Source organism: Brachyhypopomus gauderio, chromosome 2 (genome assembly GCF_052324685.1).
Source record: "Brachyhypopomus gauderio isolate BG-103 chromosome 2, BGAUD_0.2, whole genome shotgun sequence".
NCBI classification, from domain to species: Eukaryota; Metazoa; Chordata; class Actinopteri; order Gymnotiformes; family Hypopomidae; genus Brachyhypopomus; species Brachyhypopomus gauderio.
In genome coordinates, this window is record NC_135212.1 from 8,761,285 (window position 1) to 8,776,136 (window position 14,852).

Below are 14,852 nucleotides of genomic sequence, written 5' to 3' on the forward strand. Positions count from 1 at the left end.
TGGCGGAATGTTCAGAAATGTCCCCAGTTAGAGTGTGCTGTCATGAAAAATCATCAAAAATCTCCTGGATAAACAGCTGTAAATTCCTTCCACTTTCATCTAGAAGCTCCATTTAAATTTTAAATGGGAGAGAAACTTGTCCTTTCTGTTAAACCAAGATATCTAATCATTTGATCAATTACTTTTAGAGTTATGAGCATTTGTTTGGCATTAGACACAAAAAACTGCCCCATTAACTCCCATGTTAATTTCTCAACATCAGAATTGGATTTTCACAATTTGCCTCTATATTTAACTTGTCATAAATCAGACAATATTGGGTCAAACAACACACAAATTACATCAAAATGATCCGCCAGGGGTCCTCTCTCATACAATATCTTCAGTTAAGCAATAAGTTAAACAGGTCCCGAACTACAACCGTTTGTTCGGAGGGTGCAAATCACATTCTAGAGTGGCAGAGACAGTGTGCCAGTTAAGGGATTTTTCACAATTTGCCTCTGTATTTAACTTGTCATAAATCAGACAATATTGGGTCAAACAACACACAAATTAGATCAAAATGATCAGCCAGGGGTCCTCTCTCATACGATATTTTCGGTTAAGCGATAAGTTAAACAGGTCCCGAACTACAACCGTTTGTTCGGAGGGTGCAAATCACATTAAACAAGGCTCGTCCACTCAGACAAGCAGAGATAGTGACAGTTATTTTGAATGTCTCTCCCCCTCCCCCCACACACGCACGTCCACATACAAACATGTTCCTCATACCCACTCCACACAGACACACACAGCCTTCAACATCATTTAGCAGGATGTCAACATTTAAACAACCTTTAACATCATTTAACATTGATAACATTAAAACAACCTTTAACATTATTTAGCAGGTTATCAACATTTAAACAACCTTTAACATCATTTAGCAGGTTTTCAGCATTTAAACTGCCTTCAACATCATTTAGCAGTTTGTCAACATTTAAACAACCTTTAACATCATTTAGCAGGTTATCAACATTTAAACAGCCTTCAACATCATTTAACAGTGATAACATTAAAACAACCTTTAACATCCTTTAACAAGTTATCAACATTTAAACAACCTTTAATATCATTTAGGAGATTATCAACATTTAAACAGCCTTCAACATCATTTAACAACAACCTTTAACATTAGGTCAATGGAGCAGATGGAGCAGAGGGGCAGATGGAGCAGAGGGGCAAATGGAGCAGAGGGGCGAAGGGGCAGATGGAGTAGAGGGGGCAGATGGAGCAGAGGGGCAGATGGGGCAGAGGGGTGAAGGGGCAGATGGAGCAGATGGGGCAGGGGGGCAGATGGAGCAGAGGGGCAAATGGAGCAGAGGGGCAGATGGGCAGCAGTGATAACATTTAAACAACCTTTAACATTATTTAACAGGTTTATCAACATTTAAACAACCTTTAACAAGTTATCAACATTAAAACAACCTTTAACATCATTTAGCAGGTTATCAACATTTAAACAGCCTTCAACATCATTTAGCAGGATATCAACATTTAAACAGCCTTCATCATCATTTAGCAAGATGTCAACATTAAAACAACCTTTAACATCATTTAGCAGGTTATCAACATTTAAACAACCTTTAACATCATTTAGCAGGTTATCAACATTTAAACTGCCTTCAACATCATTTTGCAGGATGTCAACATTTAAACAACCTTTAACATTATTTAGCAGGTTATCAACATTTAAACAACCTTTAACATCATTTAGCAGGATGTCAACATTTAAACAACCTTTAACATCATTTAACAGTGATAACATTAAAACAACCTTTAACATCCTTTAAGAAGTTATCAACATTTAAACAACCTTTAATATCATTTAGCAGATTATCAACATTTAAACAGCCTTCAACATCATTTAACAACAACCTTTAACATTAGGTCAATGGAGCAGATGGGGCAGAGGGGTGAAGGGGCAGATAGAGCAGAGGGGCAGAGGGGTGAAGGGGCAGATGGAGCACAGGGGCAAATGGAGCAGAGGGGCAGATGGAGCAGAGGGGCTGATGGGGCAAAGGGGCAGATGGGGCAGATGGAGCAGAGGGGCAAATGGAGCAGAGGTGCAGATGGGCAGCAGTGATAACATTTAAACAACCTTTAACATTATTTAACAGGTTTATCAACATTTAAACAACCTTCAACATCATTTAGCAGGATGTCAACATTTAAACAATCTTTAACATTATTTAACAGGTTATCAATATTTAAACAACCTTTAACATTATTTAGCAGGTTATCAACATTTAAACAACCTTTAACATCATTTTAACATTAATAACATTAAAACAACCTTTAACATTAGGTCATCAACATTCAAAACAGCCTTTTTAGCTGCTTTGTCAAGCCAACATAAAGTTTGTTCCACGAACTTTGCCTTTCTAGTTATAATCTACAGGTTATAAACTATCAAAAAGTTTGATTCGTCAATCTCAGATATGGAAGAAGTTTTTTCTTTATAAGATTGGTGTGCAGTAAATTGGTATGCAGTAACAGGGTTGCGACTAACAGGGTTGCAAATTTAGGCTAAGTTGTGGTCTACCCCAGGAACAGATGCTCACTGTAAAATTTAGCTATGTATACAAGATTAAGGACAAATATGGTTATATAAGTATATAAAGTAAATTTTGACTCTACTCAATATTAGTCTTACAATATGAGGAACAGGGTTGCATTCACTGAGTGACACACACAACTTGGACAAACATATTTGGAAAAAAACCTTGAAAATTGTTAGAGCACTTACCATTTTTCTTGCCATGTGGGCAGGAAATGTCCTTGTGATGCAAATTCCTTTGTGCTAGTACACAAATATTTTTAACCCTTTCTCTGCCAGATAAAATTCCTTATGGTAACAGGGTTGCGCGCATGTTGTGGGACACAACTTAATAGTGTAAAAACTGTGACATGCAATACAATGTAGACCAAATAAGTTGTTTTCATAAGTAAAGGAGATGCATTTCAACAATATACAAGAGGAAGTAATTTATTTAGAGCTTATTTTAATTGTAAAATTTGGCAAAGGAGTTGGTCACCCAATGTGTGGGACAAGAGAAAATGGCCATTTTTTGAGGTGGTTCAAAGGTATTCGGTCTTTTGAATAATATCTAAGGCGCTTATTTTTCCACCAAATTTTACAGTTTGTCTTATAACAAGTACAATGTTTAAAAAAAATAGTCATTTAGATATTTTGGATATGTACATTTGAAATTTAAGTGGTGGGACAGGAAATGTACCAAAATCCTGGAATGACCCTTCTATCCACTTCTGCTTTTGTGTATTTTCGGTTCTTGCCTCAATCCTGTCACTGTGTCAATCACAGTAAACTGGTCAATGTTAATAATAATAGTGTCCTTGGCATAAAACGTGGGACCTGGGGTTTCACTCAAGGCTTGCCAGAGGTATGTTCACACCCTACTGTGTCCTTTTTTAGCCTTTTGAAACCAGTCCCAAGTACACTGAGTTTAGTCTGATTCTGAACTTGAATCAGATTAAAGATTTACATTTATTTCACTTCCGCCCTCTCTCTTACAACCTCCATCCGACATTTCTCATTATTCCGATTCTCGTTAACACCCCTCTGCAGGTCACTCGCTGTTGTGTATACAGCTGGTATTTTCCGAGCGATTGCACTAATACACCACGCAATCGTGCAACTGCCCAAATTTGCTCACACTATGTAGTCATGCCAACCGCAGTAACCTCCAGACATACCTATGCACTAATTGTCAAAATAATATAGCGTGTTAGCCGATATATTAGACAGCACACATAGACTACATATATCTCTGAGCATGACTTAAAATGGGTGTAAATTATAAATTAGTTATAGAATTATAGATAATTATAGAAATTATGACAATTATAAACACAGGTCATATAAAATGCATGGCAGATGTCTTTTGAACATTTCTTTATTCCAAAAGAGAACAATGCAAATTCATATTGACTATGCTTTGCACAAAACAAAATCACATACACATTTTAAAAATAAGAAGCATCCTTGTGATTCTTTAGAGATGTTAAAGTTACCATTTAAAGATAGCAGTAAACCCAAAAAAGTGATTTCAGCTTGTTGTCTGAGTACTACTGTTCCTGCGGGAAGAAATTCTGACAGGCCAGTTTTAAAATGTGCCATGTGTAATCACAATCAAAATGCTTTAGTTGGCAACCTCACTGAGAACTACTCTTATTGATAGAATGCATTTTTGTGTATATCTGAGACTGTAACTGGTTAAATATGTTTAGTTTCTACATTTTGTAGTTTTAATTATTTGCGCTTGTTGACTGAAAAGAAAAAAAACAACTTATTTGATTTACTATGCCTTTTCAGTATCCCTTAATTACATTTGTTAACAACAACACTGTTCAAATACTGTGAAATAAATAAACAGAAAGCAAAAATGTAGCTATAATATAAGGCTAAAATACAACTCTTGAACACTATTCAGAGATCCATACATAATATTGGCAATTGACATATGGTCACATGAACGCTACTTAAGGCAATATCAGATGGATGAAGGGAAGTACTGCTACATTGGTAAAGAACATGAACCAGATGTGCTACGTTGCCATAAATCTGCAGGGTGTCATACAGACATTACTCACAATCAAAGGTTCTCTCATGCAAACGTCACAAACCTACTCTGTTCTCTTTTAGACAACCCAGTCTTGAATACTTTAACACAATACTTTAATGCACTTCTCCCACTGTGATTCAGGGGTTCTCTGGTACTAGTGACAAAATGTAGATAATAATTTATAATTAAGTCTTACATCATGAGAATAACATTTTATTCCAATCAATGAATACATTTTTACTCATTGTAGCCCATGTTGTAGCCCATCTAAATATTTTGTTCCGTGTTGAAGACCGTAGACATTCTTGGATGTCCGTTTGTGTTCTAATGGGGAAATGTCAGAATTAAGTCATCTTCAGATTACCAAAAAGGTACATGTATTTATAATGTTTTTCTCTGAGAGGCCCTGCTTTCAAAGACAGGGTGAGTGGTTTAGGTAAAAAGTGGACTAAGAACATATAAGTTGTGCTGAATGACCTTCACTGTAAGCTTTTTAAATTAATTATGAATAAAAAAACAAATACATCTAACACAGGATTTTTATAACATCATATTAAGCTATAAATTCACTCCTGAATAAATCAGTATTCAAAGGCTCATCACTACTGCAAATCTAATTACTGTACTTACTAAATGGTCCAGCAAGAATTTTGCACTGTGTAGAACTTTGGTTGCTGTAACATGATGCAACTTATAAATTAGATGCAAGTGTTAATATTTGAAACTCCATAACCTAATACAATGCTGACATTTCGACACTGATTAAACTCACTCAGCGTTTTAACAGGTACTTTCATTTTGGGGCACCTAAATATTAATACCTTCAATTTTGAGAAATCCACAAGTTTACCCCTCCTTGCAGTGTGAGTGTTTCTGATTACGTTATGGACTAAGTATATAGACAGATCTGTTTGCATAACTGTTCTCTGATAATCTTTTTGTTTTACTCAAGATTACATAAGGGCTGAGTCTTTTGAAAAGGTCCAGGAAGGGGTTAAATGTTTGCTGGTTTTAGATGGAGGGGTACATGATGATTTAAGTGAACACCAGTACCAACAGTCACTGAGCAAAGCTTAGATGTCATTCAGTATACATATAACTCAACCCTGTCTGCTCTTTTAAATGAAGCTCAATTGGTATAAAGTGTGCCAAGAAAATCTGAACCATTGATACAAGCCTGAACCATTGATACACGGCAGGATGGAGCCATGCTTTCATGGTTTATACCAAAATATGACCCTACCATTCTAGTTTTGCAACAATAGTCGAGACTCATCTGACCGAGCAATGTTTTTCCAATCTTCTTCTGTGACGCCCGGTGTGGTCTCCTGCTGCTCTAGCACGTCTGCTTTAAGGTTCAACATTTTGTGTATTCAGAGATGCTTTTTTATCAGAGATGCTCAGGTGTAATGAGAGTTACTGTTGCCTTTCTATCAGTGCAAACCAGTCTGGACGTGTGGCCATGCCACACTCAGTGTAACTTCAATCACCTTTATTCCCCATTCTGATGCTCGGTTTGAACCTCAGCAGGTCGTCTTTACCACATCTACGTGCCTAAATGCACTGATTTGCTTCTACGTGACTGGCTGATTTGCATTAACAAGCATTTGAACAAGTGTACCTAATACCTAAGTGGCCTGTGAATGTGTACATATATGTAGTCATTCATTCCATTCCTATGGACAATAACTGCCAGGCTCAGCTACGAGGTACGATAACTCTCATTCTGGAGCGCTACATGGTGGCTGCACAGAACAGGGAAAAAATAATTTCCTAAAAATTATAGCGTTGTAAATATTCCCTAAATCAAGTATGTACAAAAGATGCATATTAAAGACACACGTCCATGTGATATTTAAGCTGTGACAAAAGCATACATCTAGCAGCATGAAGGTGAAACCCACTGGCTGAATTCAGATTTGAATCAGTGATGTGCCACACCTACTGTGCCCAGGGGGCCAGAGCAGACAAGGAAAGAAATGTTGTGAGAAATGGGTCAGATCTGATCTGTAGCCAAGTGTGAGGCTCCACGCCAGAACACATTGATAAAGTTAATCATGTCGCTAGTCAACGCTTCCCACTAAAACTCGAACGCGCCTTCTCCAACCATGTTGGCCACTCCCCCTGAAGGATGGCACCTTCAAATCTTCTTAGGCCGACGGCCGAGGTGGTAGTAGTAGGAGAGAGTGATGATGAGGAAGAGGATGCGGCTGAGGAGGAGGAGGATGGCGGCGTTTGATAGCAGACCCAGCTCCACCAGGGTGACACAGGTAACTGCAATGCACATAAGGACTTTTAAACATTGATTAGTATATTTAAGACTTGAATACTTAACATAAGAACATCAATATAGAGAATTACTAAGGCATTTTATTTTACCACATCGGTCATTCTCTTTTGGTTATTTTACTGTTCTTCTTTCGGCAATTACCATTTAGGGGTCGCCACAGCGGATCAAACTCCTCCGTCTGGACCTGTCCTGAGTGTCCTCCACTGACACACCAGCCACTCTCATATCCTCTACCACTGCATCCATAAACCTCCTCTTAGGTCTACCTCTCCTCCTCTTGCCTGGAAGTTCCATCCTCAAGACCCTCCTACCAATATACCTCTCCTCCCTCCTCTGTACATGCTTTGGTTATTTTACTGTTATCGTTACCATTTGTACTACAAAAATGTGTACATATTTTTAATAGTGCTGTCAATTCCAGGTGCCGCGATTAAAAGTCCTCACCAGGATTTTGCTCAGGCTTCCTGGATTGTGTTGATTCCACTCATTTTACCTGGATTGCTAATTAGAAAATCTAGCAAGCTTGAGCAAAATCCTGGTGAGGACTTTTAATCGCGGCACCTGGAATTGACAGCAGTAATTTTTAAGCAAAACGCTGTTTACAGACAAAGTGCTCTGGTGGTGAACTACCACAAGGGGGCAGTGTTATTTCAGTCAGATACCGTTACACTAATTTGAAGCCATGCAAATCTCTAAAACAAACCATCAGAGCACAAAAACACTGAAGCCCAACAAACCTATAAACTGGATAGCAAAGTAGCAAGCTTCACTGAGCAGTGTCCACTGGATTATCACTTTCTCAGCAGTGTAGAGACCATTCCACATAATAAGAGAAAGACCTACAATAGAATAAGACACTGTATTTGTGAAGGACAGAAAGCGTGCCAACTACACACAAGCACAATAATGATAGGACATACATTTTAAATCATTTGGATTCAAAGAGAGACTGAGTTTAATTAAGGGCACCATGGTAAAACTGAGCACACAAAACTTGGGTGGATCACACAATGTGCCATGGCAAAATCGACCAATCAGCAACTTCTGAGCAAATAGCAGCGGGGAAACTGATAGGTCCCATTTCTGAAGAACACAAACCTGTGTGACTTCATGTGTGATCCATCTTTAGACCTGCATCAGCAGTTCCGCGCTCCTTGATATCTGACATCTGAACCAGAGATCTAAACTGCTGCATTAGTTGAACTGCAAAGCTCCTCTGTATATTCTCTTCAATCGTACTCTGGTGCATTGCCTCAGTGAACATGCTATTTAACTATTATCTTCTATCTATCATTGCACATCTTTACATCCTCTACAAATAATTTTACACTGTAAACAAATGTGCTTTGGTCATCACCCACAGGAGCATAATTCTGAGAAACATTATTTTAAAGAGAAAGAAGATGCAGCAGAACTTACTCAGTACTGCCCCTCCATAAAGACGTATGGAGGTACTGGTGGCAGTTTGCTCCTGGTCAAACACAACCTCAAACAGCTGGTTAGGGAAGGCCAGGGCCTACAGGTCACACACATTGAAGGTAAATGTGTATCAGTCATAGCAGTTAAAATTAATCCAAAATAAAGAGTCCTTAGAATGGGTAAAACCCTCAAATGCTCCAAGATTCACACACACACACACACACACACACACACACACACACACACATACACAGGGAAGGCTGTGGAATGGAGGTAGTGTTCTAAACAAGGTTTAAGTGGATTGTATTTATGGATCAGATTAATTACACTGATAACCAATCAGTTGAAAATTTGGTAAATATGCAGTAATCTGAGCTTAAACATGGGATATCAGGCTGGCCCATGGGGAGAAGGGATTTTTAAAATAAAACTTAGTACCTTAGTGTGAACTGACTAAGGTGACATTCTAGCTTAAAGGAATTTGGATTCCTCAGAGACTAAATATATCTATCTTGGCAAATTAAGTCTTACATCCTACCCAAAGCACTGGACAAACTATAAATACTTGTGGGGCACTACATGACAGAAGAGACATCATTTAAATACTGCAAATTGTATTCCCTTTTTATACACTCATCAACAAAACCTGGTCATTTAGCTCTGAGTTTTAGTAAAGTAAGCATGTGTAAGCATGTGCTAAAATGCCATTATATTAAAGGGTGGAAAAGATAAAATGATAACCTTTAGAGGTTTCAAGCTACTTTCGAAGACAAGGAAAATGAGTGAAATGTCAAATATCCATTGGACTTTAGGGATGAATGCATACCAACTGATTTTACTTGTACTCAGTATTACACTGAGGATATATACAATGATGGAATCAAGTATTCAACATGATACCTGACCTTCAACAACCATTTGCACGCTTTCACAAATAAACTAAAAAAGAAATTTAAACAACCAAACAACCCAAATCAAAGGTCTTTAAAACATTGTTAATAACTGGCTTGACATTTCTGACCACACTTACCATTAAAGCCATTAGAGTGAAGACCACAGCAGAGAACAGGATCCATATCCTATAGCAGGAGAAAGACTTAAAAAGTCAGCGATAAAATAGACTACTGCATACCAGCTATGGCAGGATTCAACAGATATCAAACATCGAGGCCTCAGACATCACAAATGTCTCAGGGCATTTATGTTTTTTAATTGCAATGTAGTTGGGGAATAACAGTTCCAAGCTTCTATGTGAAACATATGGAGAAACTTCACAGAGGGTTGTCAAATAATACCTAATAGTGTACATTTTTGCATTGCAATACTTGCAACATGTTAACCTTTTGCAATTGTTCTGTGCCTGTATTAGTGTACAAAGATGTTCATGTACAGATATAAAATGGCACTACAATAAAAATCCATTATCTGATTAACATATTTTATATCCAAATAATATAAAATGTACAAAATCCCAAAATCTTAAGGCAAAATCCCAAAATCTTTTAAAAATTGCATTACAAAACCAAATACAATGTAAAATCATACATCAAAACCCCCAAAACCTACTTATTTAAGTATATGGAAGGTAAAATCCTTCCAAAAATGTAAAATCCAATCACAGCTCCAAGAAACAGCTTTATATATCACACCAAGTGTGTGTGTATGTTTGTGTGTGTTCATGCTTGTTGTGACAAACTGTGGCACATTGCTGAGAACATTCATTGTTCACTTACCTCAAACCCACAGGCTCACGCATGGCAAATTTAATCTCATTCCCCAGCATCTGACTGATCTGAGACAGACATGGGAAGAGGAAGAGAGAGGAAGAAACAAAGAGGAGGAGAGACAGAATGTTAGAGGCAGAATGTCTTCAAATATATAACATCAAAATAAAATCAATACATAAAATGTGACTAATTTAACAATGTTAATGAGGATTGTGTGAAGTGTGGCTTAAGCATGGCACGATAATAATGAATGGGTACTGATGACAGCCAAGAAGCAAGAACATCTAAATCCATTCTCGATTAAGCAGAACCCGACAAATTTGCATCAAAGCAACCATTAGTGAAGTCTGAATGTTTTGGGTTGAATAATAAAATGTCTATATTTAGCATAAAACCTAATTTGGCAACAATTAGTCTGTATAGTTAGCCACCCACTCTGCTGAATCTCACATTTACAGCAACGTTTGCAGATAGCACTCTGTACAAACACCTACACTGTCCACAATTTCAAGAAAAATGTCACGTGACTTCAGATACTGTTTAATACAATTTTTATACCAGCACAAATTGATATATTTTATTTACCTTTTGTACCCATATACTTGGAATAATATGAACAGGTCATTTCAGATTAATAACAATCCTGCTCAGTGAGATTCTGTACTAATTATTTGCCCAGTTGTTGATCAGTTGTTGATTAGTTGTTGATTGATTTGTTGGTTTAGTGTATTTCACACATTGCGTTTCGTTTGTTTTTTTTTCACAGGAGGGCATACAAGAGCAGAAAGGAAAAACACTACCTTATTTGTTTTGTGTTCAAGGTAATTAAATATGACATCCTTGGCTAAATAATAAAATAATAAAGCAATTGATTCATCTAATAAATTGTTGTTCAAGCCACTAGAATTCTTCATTTTTGGAAAAAAATATCTGGAGCTTAAAAAGTTGTATCGTTTCAGTCCTTGTCACGGACTGGTAGGTTCCCCAAATTGTATAAAACACAATGTCAAAATAAATACTGAATCTCCATAGAATCAGTAGTGCTGAACCTATCAAAATGGGACTCTACAAGCTTGTACAGAGTGTGAATAACGTGTCAGCGTTAAAGCAGACTAGCACTTTTAAAGACCTGGGGAAAGTCATAAATTAAAAGGGGAGGTGTCGGGCAATGTCAGATGATTTTTCCAGAAGTACTATGAGATGGAGTAAGAGAAACCTAATTACAGGTAGGAGTGTCTGCATAATAAAATACACAAACACTCAAAATCAACAGCACTATCAAACATAAACAGGTGATATTTCAATCATATTTACAACTAAACTGAAAAACCAATAGATGCACAAAGGAATAATTCCTAGATTCCTAACATGCACACATACACACACAGGCACCACCACATGTGTACACCAAATAGACTGCAGTTCTTTTAGAGTATATGCTTCAGTCACAGAAACGGGGCTTTTCATTTAAACAAATGAAATGGCGTGGAAGTCTGAGAGAAAAAAAAACCAGCAGCCATAAAATTAGACAAGCGTAGTGTCACATCACGCTCGACGGTGCCAGCACGTCCGAGAGAAATTCTGCTTTCTGCACGAGGAAGCGCAAAAATGGAGCTACTGTTGTATAAATGTTCGCCTGTATGGGTGAGCCCAGGGTGGTCACTCGAGGAGCTGGTCAGAGCGCCATCCTGCAACAGGAATATTGAAGATGGAGTCTTATCAGTCCAACAGGTTGTGTTGATGCTGCCAGACTTCTGTTATGTTGTAAGTCGGTCGCCTGGATTAAAGCATGACAGCTGCTTGTAGGTAATGCTATAGTATGCACATGGTCCTTGGGGTATAACAGGGAGAGGAGACCTTCTATGCTGTGAACTATATTGGGGTATTTGTATGTGTGTGTGTGTGTGTGTGTGAATGGGGGGGTGGGTATGGTTGGGTTAGGGTTTGGGGGGTTGGTTGTCTTACTTCAATTCCAACTGATTGAAAAGCAATATGTCCACTGAGACAGGTTAAGTGAAAATCACATTTCCCTCTGAAGCAATAAAACATTATTTCTCCACAGCTGTTGGCTGATATACAGTACGGTGAATGAAAGTCAGATGGATAGTGATTAGAGCTTCCAGTTTTGTGCTCTGTAGCTAGGCAGAGAAATTACACATCATAAATACACACATGGTTCCAGAGAATACATATCAAGAAATAGCCAGAGAAAGTAAATATCAGTATATAAGTTTGTTTGCAAAACTTTGAATACTGTTCAATAGCTGCTTGCTTTTAAATTTACATTTGAGACTTTTATGCAACATACAGAAGCACTTTGATGTCTGTGTTGATAATTTGATCAATAATAGCCAGGGCACATTGAAGCACAATGAACAACAGGTTTTATTATTAAGTGCAGGATTAGTGATCAGTCAAGTACCTCTGAAGAGCTTATAGACTGTTCAAGTGGAGACAACCCAGCACGTTGTTGAGTGAAGGTAACACAGCAGTACAGTGATATGGCTGGGAGCTGTAGACATTGTTGTGCAACTCCATTCTGGATCTGTTGTAATGGTCTAGCAGAACGGGCCCAAAGTGAGTTGTACAAATTCAGTCTCGAGATGACAAGGGATAGGATAAGCAATTGAATGGACCTGAAACAAATGGCTAAATTCTCCTGATGTTGAAATTAAAAGCCTGCATGTCCAAGTCATGCTATATGAGATTGGCTGCTGGTTATCCAAGACCAAATCATGACCATCCACAGATTTGGAGACTGAATTATCTGCAGATACATTTTTAGTTTCAGAATTTAAATACGACTCACTCATGAGTGTCTGCAAACACAAAGCAAGTAAAAACATCAGGCAAGTATAGACACGTCTACACAGTTTAAAATCCTATCTAATCCTGTGAACACCTTTGACAGGAAGTGGGTGTTCTGTTTATACATTCTCCCCATTATCTTACAGTTTACAAAATCAGAGTAGGCCTTCAGAGACCAGAGTAGGCCTTTGGAGAAAGCGGTGAGCTGTCACATAAACAGCATATGACAGTTTTATTTCAGTCTTCAAGCCTAGTTGTTCACGAGTGTAACCATTTGCAAGTTTCTGCATTGACTGTGGTTTACAGCTCCAGCTCAAATAATGAACTGCCCTGGAAAAGCCTGGCATGGCCAGACATTAACAAGGCAATATCCAGTGACTAAGAATGTGGAAGATAGTAAATAGAGACCTCTGACATTCAAGGGGGTGTACTCATCACAAGAGGAAATGGAAATATTAGAAGATTCATCGTGGGGAAAGTGAAGGATTTCTGTCTCGGCCTTCCTGTCCTGCTTTCACAGTAATCAGGGTTTTCATCTGAGAGGAAACGAGCATTCTGAAGCTCTCTCTGTTCAACATCCATGTTTAATTCACAAAGAACAGGGTAATCCCAGGTGTGTGTGTGTGTGTGTGTATTTTGCTCCCAAACTCTGCCCCTGGCAGTTGTGCTTATGTTACTGACTCATGTTTCCACATTGGTGTTTAGGCGAGCTGTTGTTCACAGGAACAACACTTCAACAGAAGCTGAGCTCATATCATAAATGACGCACACATTTAGCAGTGAGGCAGACGTCTACAGAGACGTGGGCATATTTAACAGAGTGGGGCAGATCTCTACAGAGACCTCTACAAATTTAGCAGGGTGAGGCAGACCTACAGACAAAGAGGCAGACTGGCAGAGGCGGGCACACCTAAACACAGAGGTGCAAATTTAGCTGAGGTAGTTTCACTAGAGGGAGGGGCAAAATTTGACAGGGGCAACAGTGAGAGGGGAGATTGGAGACAGGAAAAGGCAGGAATAAACAAAGCTGTTTGGAGTAATGAGGCATGGTTAATTGCCAACCCGTTCATCCATCACACACCGGCACATAACATGCAGGGACAAAGCCACTTTATGACGGGAAACACTCGTACGTGGGGGGGGGACAATGGTGGAGAAAGCACATTGTGAGATCATTCTCTTCAGACTTTTACACAACACTCTGGTGCTGTCGCAAGCTTTATTATTCAGCTTAAAATGAATAATAAATATTTACAGTGAACAGAGGGACGGCAGAGATATGTTTAATATGTTACACCATAAGGACCCTGAAGCACAATCGTAGGTGTAACGCAGCATAAATCTTCATGACAAGGCCTCATCGAATCCAAAATTCTCAGTTCATAAACAAAATGTACATGTACTAGAGACTCAATGTGCATACTCAGTGAAAACATGTTTTCCTTCCCTAGAGTCATTCCCAGCAGGAGGGGGGGGGGGTGTGAAAGGGGCATTTCTCTCTTTTGTTATAGGTATTGAAAAATTCTCATAGGAGCTCAACTCAAGGACAAAGCAGTGTTTCACTTGGTTCAGCTCATCTTAAGAGAGTGAAGTTTTTCTGGAAAAACTTAAGTGAAGTTTTCACTTAATGCTTCTTAATTTATCCGCCATAAAACATTAAACTTAAATTCGATATAGGTCATAACAGCCTACATGCTGCTAGGTGTCAGCCATAAGGGAATAAGATTTTGAGGAAATGCAGAATGGCAAATAAAATTGTCACACTTTTGGCCTCTAAAAATTTGTGTTTGGTATAGATATATTGCATTTGGTATATGCTGTTGCATTATATACGCACTGAAATAAAAATTTGTACGAAATACTTTTCCCAGAATGCTGGCTGTGGGGTAAATGGAGCCAGAGCCTTGGGGGTAAGTTGAATACGGATTTCATGAAGTCAAATATTTGCTGTTTAAATTGGTGTTGCATCCTAACACTGAATAA

At 38.3% G+C, this 14,852-nt stretch overlaps 1 protein-coding gene across 5 annotated transcripts in view; it reads right to left on the reverse strand.

The window, feature by feature from the left end:
• Positions 1 to 3,940: 3,940 nt before the first annotated feature.
• The window catches only part of tp53i11b (tumor protein p53 inducible protein 11b), a 37,726-nt gene continuing 26,814 nt past the window's right edge, over positions 3,941 to 14,852 (reverse strand). For 4 of the 5 annotated variants that reach the window (XM_076986010.1, XM_076986012.1, XM_076986009.1 and 1 more), the window contains 5 exons: positions 10,068 to 10,126; positions 9,365 to 9,413; positions 8,335 to 8,431; positions 7,653 to 7,754; positions 3,941 to 6,899 (listed from right to left, as the gene is read on the reverse strand). In XM_076986010.1, coding sequence (XP_076842125.1) covers positions 6,766 to 6,899; positions 7,653 to 7,754; positions 8,335 to 8,431; positions 9,365 to 9,413; positions 10,068 to 10,126 — 441 coding nt within the window. In that variant the 3' untranslated portion in view covers positions 3,941 to 6,765. The remainder of the gene's footprint in view (positions 6,900 to 7,652; positions 7,755 to 8,334; positions 8,432 to 9,364; positions 9,414 to 10,067; positions 10,127 to 14,852) is intronic. The other variant, XM_076986013.1, reaches the window with a different exon arrangement.